Here is a 14,595-nt window from a genome sequence, read left to right as displayed (position 1 = left end):
CTGAGTATCAGGAACTAATAAAAAAATACTTTTGCATAGAACAAACTCAGCTACTTAGTAAATATCAATTATTTTAATTGGTGATTGAGTATGAACAATTAAGAAATGAGCAATTTTGCTTAAGACAAACTCCGCTATTTGGTAAATTCAAAGTCATTTAATTCTTGACTGAGTATCAAACATTAATAAAAAGACACTTTTTCTTAGAATAAACAAAACTACTTGGTAAATTTCAAGTCTTTTGATTTGTAACCGAGTATCGAAAATTACTAAAAAAGCTCTTTTACTTATAAAAAAGTTAACCACTTGCTGACGAGCATCAAAAATTAGTAAGCACTTTTGCATAGAACAAACTCAGCTACTTCGTAAATTTCACGTCTTTTAGTTGGTGGCCGAGCAGCTGAAGTTAATACAAAAGTACTTTTTCATTGAACAATGTCAGCTACTTTGTAAATTTCAAGTCGGTTAACTAGATGACAGAGTATCAAGATTTAATAGAAAACTACTTTTGCATAGAACAAACTCAGCCACTTGCTAAATTCCAAGCATTTTAAATGGTGACTGATTATCAGAGATTAATAAAAAAAAAAGTACTTTTGCATAAGAAAACTCAGGTATATAACACCTTAGTACATTTGACCAACAGTTTGAGGTTCCTATTCTTTCAGAATATTTGAAAATATCAAAAAATTGGCATTGAATAAAAGACATGAAAAATAAAAGAGCCCCCGAGATAAAGGTCGTAGATTATGCGAACTGTCAGTTTTTTACTGATGTAATTTATTGTGGAAAAAAAGGGGGGGCATGTTTGATCTTGGGAGGCTGTTGACGTGAAATTTATAGAGATTATTTTTTAGTCGAAAAGATTATCAAATTTTGGCAGTGGGAAGGGGGAGAGGATAAGAATATGGATATGACCCACGAAATTTTTTATAATCAGTTTTAAAATTACAACCGAAAGTCCTTGTACAAAGGGTTTTAATTTACAAAAAAAGAATTTTTTCGATTGGTGTGAAATCAGTTTGAAACTTAGGACTAGGGAGACTCCAATGCCGAAGAAAGAAATAGCTTCCTCTCAAAATGTTGTCCAGAAAATCAGCCAGAAAAGTGTGAAAATATTTTTCCCACCCATTTGAAACGGAAGAAGCTATTTAGGAAACTTTAAAGGGGGATCCTCCGATTAAAAATTAAAAGCTCTTGATTACTTTCTAAACTTCAAAAGCTGCCTCCCTTTGGATTCCCTTTATGCTATCCGTTCATGCTGTAACTCCCATGATATCGAATCCAGTTTTGAGATATATGTTTCGTTCACAAACTTCAAAATGTCTGATAAGCTTGCCTTGGAAATTTATATCACATACAGCTCCACAGCCCCAGTGTAAACTTTATCTTACTCCCCTATGAAGAATCAACCCCCATAAACACGAAAAAATTAAAAATGAAATGAAGATGTAAAAAATAAATGGTATATACATTCTTCACCACATATTCTGCCTGTATTTCACAATATTGGTAGAATACTCCAAATTCACTTCATTTGTTCGTTATATTTGTTTGTTTTACTTTCTCTGTGGCTGCTCAGTTTTGTATAAGAGGGGAATTTTCTACGTTGAAAAATTTCGCGGGTTGGATTTTCCGGGGAAAATTCTTGGTAGGGGAGAAGAAGCCCACCGTTCATGTCATCCCTAAAGGCATATCCAATAAATTTTCTGGTAATTGTAAAAGATTGACAACTAGAACTTTTGATCCGATACCATGGAGGAATGCAAACATACCAGAGGCAAAAACAAAGGAGCACATGAAGAAAGACAGCTTCTTTATAGTCCCATATGCCCCTTAGAACAAGGAAAGGGCAAAAAAAGTATCAGTATTACTTACATTTATCAATTGAATCCACCTGTTGCACTCTAAAATTCTTTCAGTAAAGCATTTTGTAGACTTTATCTTTAAGAGCAGAGAGTTGAGGTGGCGGGAGCCTTCCCTCACTGTTTTTTCACTTCCCTCTTTTGTTTCAAGCTTTTATGTCTATCTTTATTTTTGTTTGAGAAAAACTTTTTTTCATTTATTTATTTTAAGGCATCGTCTTATTCACTATTTTCCAAAATTCTTATCAAAGGTTTACCCATTTCGAAGTATTGTTTAAATTTTGAGTGAATTATTCTTTCTTTCTCAGACTTTCTTATGGATTTTCTTGCGAGAGTAGAGTTGGTATACAAGATATACAGGGGAAGAGAGAAATTATACGTAGACACTTTCAGATTATGAACTGATAATATTTGATATGTTTTGAAGCTCCCCCTTTTTCGCCCCCTTTTTGCCCCAACCACAATCCCTGTCCTTGAGATAAAATTAATTTCAATCTATTTTTACATACTTTATCTCTTTTTTTTATCTTTTAGCTCAACAAGGTCCAATCAAACTTAAAAAATATCTACAGCACTGGAAAAATTTGCCCATATAATGAAAAGGAATGTGATTTAATAACAAGTGGCATTCCATTAGAAGGGGAGCCTGGAGAGACAAGTAAGTGCATGATTATGAATACACACTCACATATATGGACACACACATATACACCAACACATACAAACACACACACACACACACACACACACACACACACAAACACACACAAACACAAACACACACATACACACACACACATATATATATATATATATATATATATATATATATATATATATATATATATATATATATATATATATATTTATATTTATATATATATATATATTTATATTTATATTATATATATATATATATATATATATATATATATATATATATATATATATATATATATATATATATATACATATATATATATATATATATATATATATATATATTTATTTATATAATAAGCCAATAAGGCAATAAGGCCAATTAAGCCAATAAGAAAAAAGGCTTAAGTCTAAAGAACCCTGCTTAAACTAGTGTGATAAGCGTATGTAGCCAATTTGAAACCATTGTAAGTCTCGTTTTGTTCGGGAGGAAGAACCAAATTTCTTTTTCCCCTTTGTAACAGCCTGAATATAGTTTAGTCATTAAGTACAAAACACTCCTCAGCTACTATGAAGGAGGCAGGATGGATCATTTGATAGGCAGGTGGGGGGGGGGGGGCAGATCACTCAAAGAGTGTATTCTAATGCCAAAATAACCCAACTCTAATCTTGAGTTGCTTTAGATTAATTTAATATGAGTATTAGGTAAAAAGGAGGTAGAAACTGATATCTAATCCCTCTTGATTTCTAAGATTTATCTGGTCTATATCCTTATTATGAGAGTAAATAGTAACATTGATCACTAAAAACAGAAGAATTTAATCCGTGTAGAAATGGGTATATCCCCTACTCAATCTATCTTATGGTCATACAAACGTCGGAGGCTGCTCATTCGATCGAAAACTAAGAATGCTAGTGTCTTTTCTAAAATTCAAGAATGTTTGAATATTCGCCAGCTCCTGGTTTAACATCTTTATTTTTTGGTCTTTGACTCTTTTTTAACCCCTTAGGACATCTGATATGAATTTTGAATTGCCCATTTTGCTCTATATATTTGAAAATATCAATAAATTTGCAACCAAGGATGATATATGCCCCAGCATCCCTGGGATACATGCCATCTCTTTGGAATTGATTCCTCCTCTAACAAAAAGGGCTAAAAAACGCCAAATCTTACCATTGGCCTGGAACTTTTATGAACCTTTGAGCTAAGGGGACACTAATGGAGAAGAAAGATAAGAAAAATATTGCTTTCCCAACACAATAAAGCCCCTAAAAGGGCCGAAAAATTGTCGAAAAAAAATTCCCACCTACTTCAATGGAAGAGAATATCTCAGAAACTTGACAGGGGGATCATTTAATTGAAAATTGGAAGTTTTTGTCTTCTTTTTAAAACTGAAAGCTACCGGAGGGCAATCAGTCTCCAACTCAGTTCTTTTTCTGCTCTCCGGCCCTCCTATAGCCCTTATGATATCGAATCAATTTTTGAGATATTTGTCTCGTTCAAAAACTTGGAAATATCTAATGAGTTTTCCTTCGGGGGTTGATATCACCCCCACAGCCTCAATATTAAACTTCTTCTTAATCTACTATAGTAACTCAGTCCCCAGAAACACGAAAAATAGGCCTCAAAATAACTTAAACTGTGATATTCTACTCATAAATGCTATAAAGACAATCTACACATCATATTCCGCCTATATTTTGGAATATTGGTAGAATTTTCGAAATTCCTTATTTTCTTGATTTTGTTCACTCAGTATAATTTCTATATTGCTGCTCAATTTGCATGTGGGAGAAATTTTCCATACGGGGAGGAGGATTATCTAAGGGAAATTTGGCACGAGAGAAAATTTCTCTGGCTGGGATTTTCTGCGGGGGGAGATTTTCGGGAGAATTTTTCACGGGCGGAATTTTCCAAGAGCGCCTGAAAACACATGGGGGAAATTCTTAAGTCATTTGCCTCCAACTTTGTCACTTTAAGTTTTAAATCCAATACAACTTCATGGTATTTAATTTGAGTATATTACAGGTGTTTTTGTTTTAAGAATGTTTTACTTAGTATTGCTTAGATTAGAAACTCCTTAAAGGTAGTTTTTCTCCTTTTTCTAATAAGATACGATATTATTTATTCTAAACTCTCTACAATTACATACTCAGACTACAAAAAAAAACATACAATTAACTTACAAATAATATATATAAACATATATATATATATATATATATATATATATATATATATATATATATATATATATATATATATATATATATATATATATATATATATATATATATATATATATATATATATATATATATATATATTACAAAATGTGATTGTAACAAGCCTGTCCCAATTCTTTTAGGCATTGAGGACATATTAGAGTCAAGTCAAAATTATGATGAGCTAGCCTATGTATGGGAGGCCTGGAGAGATGCAACTGGAAAGAAAATGTTTGACTACTTTGTAAGCTACGTGTCACTCAGTAATGATGCAGCTCAGGCTAATGGTAAGACTATCTTAATATGTAATTTAGCTTTGGCTCCTAAATATAAAATTGACATACATGCGCTGGTCATCCATCCAGTGAAACCAGAAGTTATCAAAAATTGTGCAGTGACTCAGCAAATGCTACGGGTTGTGGGATCTTCTTCGCCCTAATTTTTCTGTATCAAGGATATTCAATTTATTGCTTTCGACGGCCTTTCAAAAGGCGAATTTTGCGGAGATCAGTTCTAACTAGCCAGCAATTCCATTTTTGTCATTGTTTTGTTTTAATATATTCATTATGAAAAACCCGTCTTCCAAAAAAATTTTCAAAAACAGTAACGAGTCACACTAAAATGAGAATGAAGTCATATAGTAATTCAACTTCATGGTGAACTACAGTTTCTATGAATAATTTGATGAAATTCAAAATTTAGAAAAATTAAAATGAATAGTCAAGTCAAACATAACATAAAGCGCTAAAAATGAATAAGTGAATCCTAAGGAAAATAGATATTAGCATTAATAAGAGTTGGGTAACCTTCTAGAGGCCAAAGCATCACGTGTGCTTTACTGAAAACCGCATGAGCAGTGTGTTCTTTATTTGCCAAATTTCAACAACAAAACGCCTAATAAAGGTTACAGAAAAGAAAAATAATTCTGACTGTCAACAAATTCATTGGCATTTTGTTGAACAAATAAACTCTAAGAACAAAGGGTGCATGAAAAGACTCATTTAATGAAATAGTGAATTGAGAAGCGTGCTAATTTGATAACCTCATCTTCTGAAGATGCTTCGCTATATTTTAGATTATCTCTTTTTTTTTACCACTCTCAATGTATTCGGCGATTAATTATTTCAGAATATTCCTGATTTATGCATAGAATCACCCTATTACAAGAAGTACTCCGTAGACTAATATCTAAAAGTAAAGATTGTCGGAGCTTAAAAGCTGAGGAAATTCTGCATTAGGATCATTCAGATCCCAACGATTGTTGACCAAAAGTCAATCAATTAAGCTCGGCCTAGCCTCATACACACACGTGAACTTACTACGCTACTATTCTTATCAAATTATTCAATACTAACCACCAACCTCGGTCCTAGGCATAGTGTCCACAACTTTTTCCACCAATTTTTAATTTTTACTGACGAAATACCTGAAACTGATACTTGATTTAATTCAGCATCATCATTAATGTAATTATTAAAATCATCTGTTAATACTAACCTGTCTTTTTCAAAATAAGTTCTTTTTCATCTAGTTCTTTTTCCAATTGAGTCCAAGTATTTAGAACCTGATACCAGCTACTACGGGACAGAATAGTAATAAGGGAGGTACAAGAGAGGTTGAAGAACCAAGAAATCCAGATATGGTGGGCAAGTCTGGATCGTTCAGGGTCGTTAAAATTGTATAGACAGATAAAGGGGTTTAATTTAGTTAATTTGTTGGGTTTTTTTTTGTTATGTAAATTTCCTATGGCCCACGGAATAAGTTCTGGAATAAATTATTATTATTATTATTATTTTTATTATATACATCAATCTAATTAGAGTCCCCGAACCCATTTTAACAGTATTATCTAATCCAACCAATAATCTCCGTTTTACTCTTCAGTCACAGTCAACGCTATAGCATTCCTTATAGTAAAGGCCATCCGGCTCCAATATTTTATTCTCATTAAATAAAAAAAAGTTTTTTTCAACCGAAAGCAATGAGCAACATTAAGACTTAAAACGACCAGAAATTATTACGTATATGAAGGGGATTATCCCCTCTTCAACATCTCGCTCTTTATGCAAAGGTTTTTTAGTACTTTAAAAAAAGCTTCTGATTGTTCCAATTAAACGACTCTTGTCTTTTAGGAGTCATTCTTAATGAATTGGGACAGAATTCAAACTTTAGCGTAACGAATGAGGTGTTGAGGAGGGGGCAACCTCCTTCATATACGCAATAATTTCTATTCGTTTTAAGTTTTAATGTTCCTTACTTTCAGTTGTAGAGGCCTTTTTTTGATCATTTGTTAAGTGGTGCCAGAAAATCTGGCCCAACCTTCACGGAAAAATCCCCCTCCCTACAAAAATATCCTCTAGACAATTCAACCCCGGTGAAAACTTACCCCGGACAATTACTCTTAACATCTTCACGCGTAAAATTGAGACTGAAAAGAGAAAGTAAGACATATTAAAAAGAATTTTGTATAAGAATTCTGGTAAATTTGCACAGTATATAATTTCCCCTTACAAGTTCACTCCCTGGAAACTTCCCTCTCAATGGATAGTTCCCCTTTGGGGAAAACCCCAGCACAAAATTCCCCCCCCCCCACCCGAAAATGTGTGCATACTTCCCAATAACAAATACTCTGCGTATACAACGGGCAAATTTTATAACTTTAAGACCTTTCCCCTGGAGTTGTGGGTGGAGGCATGTTATACTCAAAGGCATAGTTATTGGCTTTTCAACTGTGATGAACAAAATGGCTATCTCAAAATCTTAATCTAACGATATTAGGGAAAAGGAGCGGGGGAGTGGGCCTATTTGCCCTCCAATCTTTTTGGTCACTTAAAAAGGGCAATAGAACTTTTAACTTCCATTCCAATAAACCTTCTTGCGATATTCTACGATAAATGGATCGATACGATCATCCCCGGGGAAAAAAAGCAAATAAACACGCATCCAGGATCTTTCTTCTGGCAAAAAATACAAACTTCCATATTATTGCAGATAGGAGCTTTAACCCTCTACACTAGGGTTTACTTATACGCTGGATCTGATGGTGTATCTTTCATTAAGATTCTATGAATTTTAGAGGGTGTTTCCTCTTTTTTTGAAAATCGGGCAAATTTTCTCAGGCCCTTAAGCTTTAATGGGTAAGACTAAGCTTAATGAAATGTATGTATTTTAAATTAGAATAATAAGCGGATTCTTTTGACATATCTATTGGTATCAAATTTTTTATTTTTTTTTAATTTCAGTTACTGTTCAGCCGGATCACTCCTTACTTACAGTTCGTTACCAAGAACTGTTTGATTATTTATGATTTTTTTCAGAGGGATTTCATATGGAAGGGATGGTCCTATAAACTTCGGAGGGGGCTCATTCGATTAGAAATCGAAAGTTCTAGTCGCTTTTTTGAGATTCAAAACTGATCTGAGGGCAACCAGCCCCGCCCACTCTCGTTTTTCACCAAATGCATGCGATAAAAAATTTGAGATAACCAATTTGTTAAAAATAGTTCAAATATTAGATAAATTAAACTCCAGAGTTAACGCAACCACCTAGGGTGGTTGCGCCTTTCTCTTAGCCAGGGGTAGGAGTTGTAAATTATGCCCTAGGGTATAAACGTTTCTTCTAGAAGTTTTTCCCGTATGATGTTCATAGAGGGCTAATTTGATAGGAAATTGAAAGTTCTAGTTCACTTTTTAAGAGTCAAAAGAGACCGGAAGGTTACTAGCCTCTCTCCACGCCTTTCCCCCCAAACCCGTCAACAAAAATTTTAAGATAACCATTTTCTTGAAAATGGTTCAAACATCAAAGAACAAAAATCCAGGGTCAACACAAATCCCCAGAGCTCGGGGGCAAGTGTTTTGAGTTTTGCCCCGGGGCATGTAAGGTTCTTATGTAACGTGGTCGTATAAACTTCAGAGGTGGCTCATTTGATTGGATATTGAAAATTCTAGCTATCTTTTTACAAATCAAAAAGGATCACATAACATCTAACCCCTCATACACACACCCTTTTTTCTCCGAATGTATCTAATTAAAATTTTGAGGTTGTCGGTTTGTTTGAAATAGTCCAACAATCAAATAGAAAAAACTTCGAGGTCAACACCCCCCCCCCCCCGGAGCCCAGGGAAAGGGTTTTAACTTATGTCTTGAGGGTATATAAAGTTTCTACGAAAGCATCCAGGGATGACACAGCCCCCCAGAACCTGGGGGTAAGTGCTGCAAATTATATCCCAGGGGTATGCAAGGTTTTTATCCAAGGTATAATCTTTTAAACTTATAAACGAGAGAGGTTGTTCGATTGTAAACTGGAATTTATAGTGCCCTTTTTAAGAGTCAAAAGTGATTAGAGGTCAACTAGCCCCACCCCCAAGACCCTTTTTCCCTAAATGCATCCTAACAAAATTTTGAGAAATTGATTTTGTTGAAAATAGCATAAAGATTAAATAACAAGAGCTCAGGGGTGTGCACAACCCCAAGAACCCAGGAAGAAATGTTGCAAGTCATGCCCCAGAGGCAGAAGAGGTTTTATGTAAGAGGTGGTCGTACAAACATTGGAGGTGGCTGATTTGATTGAAAAATGAAAGTTCTAGGTACGTTTTTAAGAGCCATCAAAAATGATCGGCGGCCATAAGTTCCCCCACCCTCTTTTCTCTAAAAGGGTCCTGTCAAAATTTTGAGATAGTGGTTTTGTTTGAAATAGTTAAACGATTAGATGAAAAAACCTCGGGGTCAATAATACCCCCCTCCCTCTGATACCCGGGGAAGAGTTTAAACTTATGCCCAGAGGGCATATAAGCTTATTAAGGAAGAGGTAGTCGTATAAGCTTCGGTTGGGACCCAAATGATTATTATTGAAAGTTCCTTTTTGAAGAGTCAAAAGTGATTCAATGGCAACTAGCCTCCCCACACCAGCCCTAATGCCAAAAGGCTCCGAAACCTTATTTTATTTTTCTCAGAGGCACTTGATGTGGAAGGGCTGCTCTTATAAATTTAAGAAGTTCATTTGATTGTAAATTGGAAATTCCAGCTCACATTTTAAGAGTCGAAAGATATCAGAGGTCAACTAGCCCATCCTCATGCTCTTTTCCCTAAGCCCATACGATAAAAATTTGAGACGCCCACTTTATAGAAAATTGTTCAAACATCAGTTTCCAGGGGGTGGCCAGAACTCCTATACAAGATTCTTCTAATGTCTTGCTTTCTCTTTGCCGACTCAGTTTTACTTGTGGAGATGTTAAGGGCAATTATTTTCACCAGGATTAAGTGTTTTAGAGTATATATTCGTAGGTTGAACAGATTTTTCTATGGAAGTGGAGCCAGATTTCACGGCATTATTTAAAAAAAGATCAGAAATTAAATAAAAGAAGACAATTTTTTTCAATAAAGGAACAACATTAAATTTGAAGCGAACAGAAATTATTACGTTTATGATGAGGGGAGGTTGTCCCTTCCTCGACACCTAGCTCTTAACGCTGAAGTTAAAATTTTGTCCCAGTTTTGTAAGAACGACTCCTGAAATACAGGGGCGTAATTTGCTATGGGGTAGGGAGATAAAGTCAAATGTCAGTAGCTCACTCTGGAAAATTCTACTTATTTTTCAGATCCTCTATATTTCATTATAAGAAGTTTAGGGATTTTGCATGGTCTTGCCATTTCTATTTGAGCCAATGATATCTAGGCGGGACCGCTAATCTGTAATAACTTTCACTCTTAGGCCTAGGGCAACCCTGTTACTGCCGTACTTGAATGCGATAATGTAGCCCTTGGACTCTTCATGAGGCACAATCATAGTTTTGTTTTTTGGGCAAATTTTAAGAAGATGTAAATTAAAACCAATGTTTAATGCCCTATTTCAACTAAAGGGCTACTGAAGAAATGAGTGGTATTTTGGGTAGAACTACGGTGGATTAGAGACAACGTTTGATATATGCCTCTCCTCAGTGTTTCACAGACCATGAGGTGTATTTCAAAAATATTCCAGAAAATATTCTATTGTGCTTATAAGACTTATGTGAAGACCTACGTTACCCTACTGCGATAAAATCTAGATACGACTTTTATTTGTGGGCATCAAGAATAATTCATCGTTAAACAGCTTCTTTATTCAAAAACGGTATTTCAATAATATTTTGTTCTCATCGACAGTAGGCTATATATATACAAGTAAAATTGCATCTGCATTTAAGTGAATAGGGCTTAATGTGGATTGTAATGTACAATAGATACATGCTATGCGCCTGTCTATGCTATATGCAACTTTGGAGTCATGTCCTTAGACTTTTGGATTCTTTGTCTTTAGACTTGGGCCAACTTAGACTTTTGGCTGATGTTGGATAAGAAACAACTTAGTAGTTACATATTTCAATCCTCGGGAAATCATGGCTCTAAAATGTATAGTTGCTTATTTAGGAAGGAGAGGGGTCTACCAAGCAATGGGTTTATGGGTACACTTTTTCTAAAATAACAATCTTCTAGCATATCACAACGGTTTCTGATATACCAATTAAAGCTTAGATTTAGTCTGATTATCTGCTTCCAGATGATTAACTTCTCTGATAATTAATTATTTTGCTGATAGTAGCACTACGGCCAAAGCGTTTCAATTGCTTTATTGTCATCACAATTTCGTTTTGATGTTATATTCTTACATTTGTTAGTCGCTCATTTTAAAAGGGACTATTTGAGTCATGGCAACTTAATTTATGCTATAAAAGGCTTATTTTTATTGTAATATCGTCCCACCTTTAAGCCTACCACACTAGACCTGTTGCTTCAATTGACTTTAAAAAACCTGTTGAATCCCTCCACCTTCTCAAAGGCACTCTTTTCTCAATCCTTGCCAGCAGAAATTACTTGATGATACCTTTTGATGAACACAAGAATAATTCTATCGGATTTTGAAACTCCCAAGATGACCTAAACTGTAACTACCTTGTTCAGAAAATGGATATTCTATAGTGTAAGATGGCTCGAAGTAAGTTGTATAATGAAAGTTTTAAAGATAACTATCGTCGAATTGCGTTGTAGTGATGCAAAAAATACTTTTTTCGAATAGATTATTTGATCTTTTTTGTCGTTTTATAGGTCTGGAAAACTACGGAGACCTCTGGATGATGCCTTATGATATGGCAGACGAATTCAAAAATCAAATAGAGAAAATACTCAACCAGACAATGCCACTCTACGAGAAAATACATGCATATGCTCGGAAAAAGCTTTTAGAAAAATATACCGGAAAATTTGCAGCTAAAGATCTCATTCCAGCGTCCCTTTTTGGCAATATGTGGGCTCAATCTTGGGAAGCATTGTACCCAATTGTTGCCCCATACCCAGAACTACCTGGATTGGATGTAACAGATAATATGGTGGCTGTAAGTTTTTTATTTCCTCTTCTGTTATACATATACCGTAAAGCGAAACTTCTGGTCATTCAAAGTTTTTCAGTTGAAGACGTATAGAGCCACGTATCTCCTACACATTCTTTCCCCAGCTATATTCTACAGTGTAACGGCTATACAAGATTGATGGAGGGATCTAGTTATCAAAAAGTGTTATTTCATGTGTCCCTTGTAAGCTCAGAAATTAATTAAAGGACAACCAGATCCCCTTCTCCTTCGTGTGCAGAATTTAACCAATAAATGTCCCGTAAGCCCGCTGATATTACGCTAAAATTTTGAGAAAACTGGTTCATTCAGAATGATTGCAAATCCAAAAATGTGTCTTTAGGGCTAAATTATATAACCAACCCAAAGGGCAAGGATCATGGTTTATTTTTTAAATTCAATTTCCCAGACACACTGAAGCAGAAAAGATGGGCAAGTTACATCTTGTTAAACCTAGAATGTAGCAAAATACTTAAATAGTTATAAATGGGGTAGACATTAGGTGTCCCTGTTTGATGCAGTGAGTTTGATCTCAGTTTTATAATACGAGACCCAGGCTTCGAACCCAAATTTATCAAGACACTGCAGAGACCGTGGTTGTCAAGAAATTTCGTTAATCTAATGCAAACATTCATAAACATTGGGCTATAGACCCGCAACTCCCCCAAAGTTTGAACGCCTCAGGTAGCTTCGTAGACCCAAGATGGCAACGAGTCAAAATTTCACGATAAACAAAATTTCACGCTTGCAGACAAAACGCTTGCAGACATGATATTTGTAGTTTGAGTTTTCTAGGATGTGCATAATAAGTCTGACATTCATTGGACCCAGAGATATCCAACTAAATGTGGTATCACTCAGGGTAGTATCACCCAGCGTAACCCTCACTGTCATTCCAGAATTTAGTGTAGTACCTTATAGTTATACAAGTTTTCAAGTTTTCATAAGTTATACAAGTTTTCCGTTGTTTACAAATAAGTTTTTGAAAGAGGAATTGAGGATATTGGAAAAGAGGGTATGTTTGATCCTGGGTTTCCAAAAAGGCTTATGGTATTAATGTTAAAATTTTAAGAAAGGCTGAGAGGCATGCTGAACATGATCAAAACACGCATGATGGTTTTGAAAAGAGAACATCAACAATTATCTACGGAAAGGCCGATGTTATTAAGTTGAAATATTGAAAGTATGTTGAGGACTTGTTAAAGAGAGATTGGAGGGAAACAAGCTGCCCTCCGCCCTCTCTGCCCTTTTCAGGTGCCACTCTGCTCAACATTAATCGATATTTTGAAATTGTCGCTTTGTTCAAACCAGTCAAAAGCTCTAATATCTATGTCTGCAGGGATGCCATATCCCTCCAGTCCTGGGGCGAGGACTGTAAGTTAGGCAATTTTTCTATTGTTTAGATGAAGGATTTTTCATTAGAAAAAGGGTAAGTTTTTGCTCTGAGTGTATGCGAAAAGGCTAAGCTTTGGCCTTAGCCTTTATTTTAATAAGGTGATGCTTTGGAAATACTAAACTACAAAAAACTATGTACATTGCTCATCCAGTCGATAAAAATCATGTATCTGTAATATCATAGGCAGTGCAATAGTGCTGCCTAAGTAAAGAACGACGTTAGCACAATGAATTATTTATATGTTTTATTATTATTTTCATTTTTGATTTAGTTTGTTTGTCTTAGACCACGGCACTTCGCATCAAAGGAGTTATCGTAGAAACTTCAAAAAGGGCTCTTTTGATTGGAAATTGAAAGGGCTAGTGCCAAATTAATAGTCGAAAGTCATCGGAGGGCAATTAACCCCCCTCTCATGCCCACCACTTCGCCTAACGCATCCAATCAATGTTTCGAGATGCCCGTTTCTTTCAACGTAGTCGAAAGGTCCAGAAATTATGTTTTTGAAAATGATATCCCCCCCCCAGAGTCCTCAGGACAAAGGTTGTAAGTTATGCCCTGGGGGTATATAAGGTTTTCATAGTAAGTGTTGTCGTAGAAACTTCAAAAAGGGTTCATTCGATTGAAAATTGAGAGGGATAATGCCCTTTTTATTGATCGAAAGTGATCAGAGAGTGAATCCCCCACGCCCATCATTTTCCCAAACATTTCCAATCAAAATTTTGATATACCCATTTTGTTCCATGCGGTTGAAAGGTCTGGAAGGTCTGGATACAAAACCAACCCCAACCCCCACGCAGAGCCCTCATGACAAGGGTTGTAAGTTTTGCCCTTGGGGCATGTAGTGTTTTTTTTAAAGAAAAATACTGCCGTTAAAACTTCAAAAAAGGCTCATTCAATTGGAAACTGAGACGAATAATGCCCTTTTAATTAGTTGAAAACGATCGGAGGGAAAAAGCCACCTCTCTACACCCAGCATTTCCCCAAACACAATCAAAATTTTGAGATAGCCATTTTGTTCCACGTAGTTGAAAGGTCTGGAAGGTCTGGACACCCAACCCACCCCCCA

General features: G+C 35.3%; 1 protein-coding gene across 2 annotated transcripts in view; it reads left to right on the top strand.

Moving 5' to 3' along the window:
- The window catches only part of LOC136042000 (angiotensin-converting enzyme-like), a 165,409-nt gene that overhangs the window by 111,599 nt on the left and 39,215 nt on the right, over positions 1–14,595 (top strand). For both annotated transcript variants that reach the window (XM_065726831.1, XM_065726832.1), the window contains exons 16-18: positions 2,400–2,523; positions 4,898–5,041; positions 11,835–12,121. In XM_065726831.1, the coding sequence (XP_065582903.1) occupies positions 2,400–2,523; positions 4,898–5,041; positions 11,835–12,121 (555 nt within the window). The remainder of the gene's footprint in view (positions 1–2,399; positions 2,524–4,897; positions 5,042–11,834; positions 12,122–14,595) is intronic.

The sequence above is a fragment of the Artemia franciscana genome, unplaced genomic scaffold (genome assembly GCF_032884065.1).
Source record: "Artemia franciscana unplaced genomic scaffold, ASM3288406v1 PGA_scaffold_55, whole genome shotgun sequence".
In the NCBI taxonomy this organism is placed as follows: domain Eukaryota; kingdom Metazoa; phylum Arthropoda; class Branchiopoda; order Anostraca; family Artemiidae; genus Artemia; species Artemia franciscana.
Note: the sequence above shows the minus strand (reverse complement) of the source record. Positions and strands in the feature narration are given on the sequence as shown.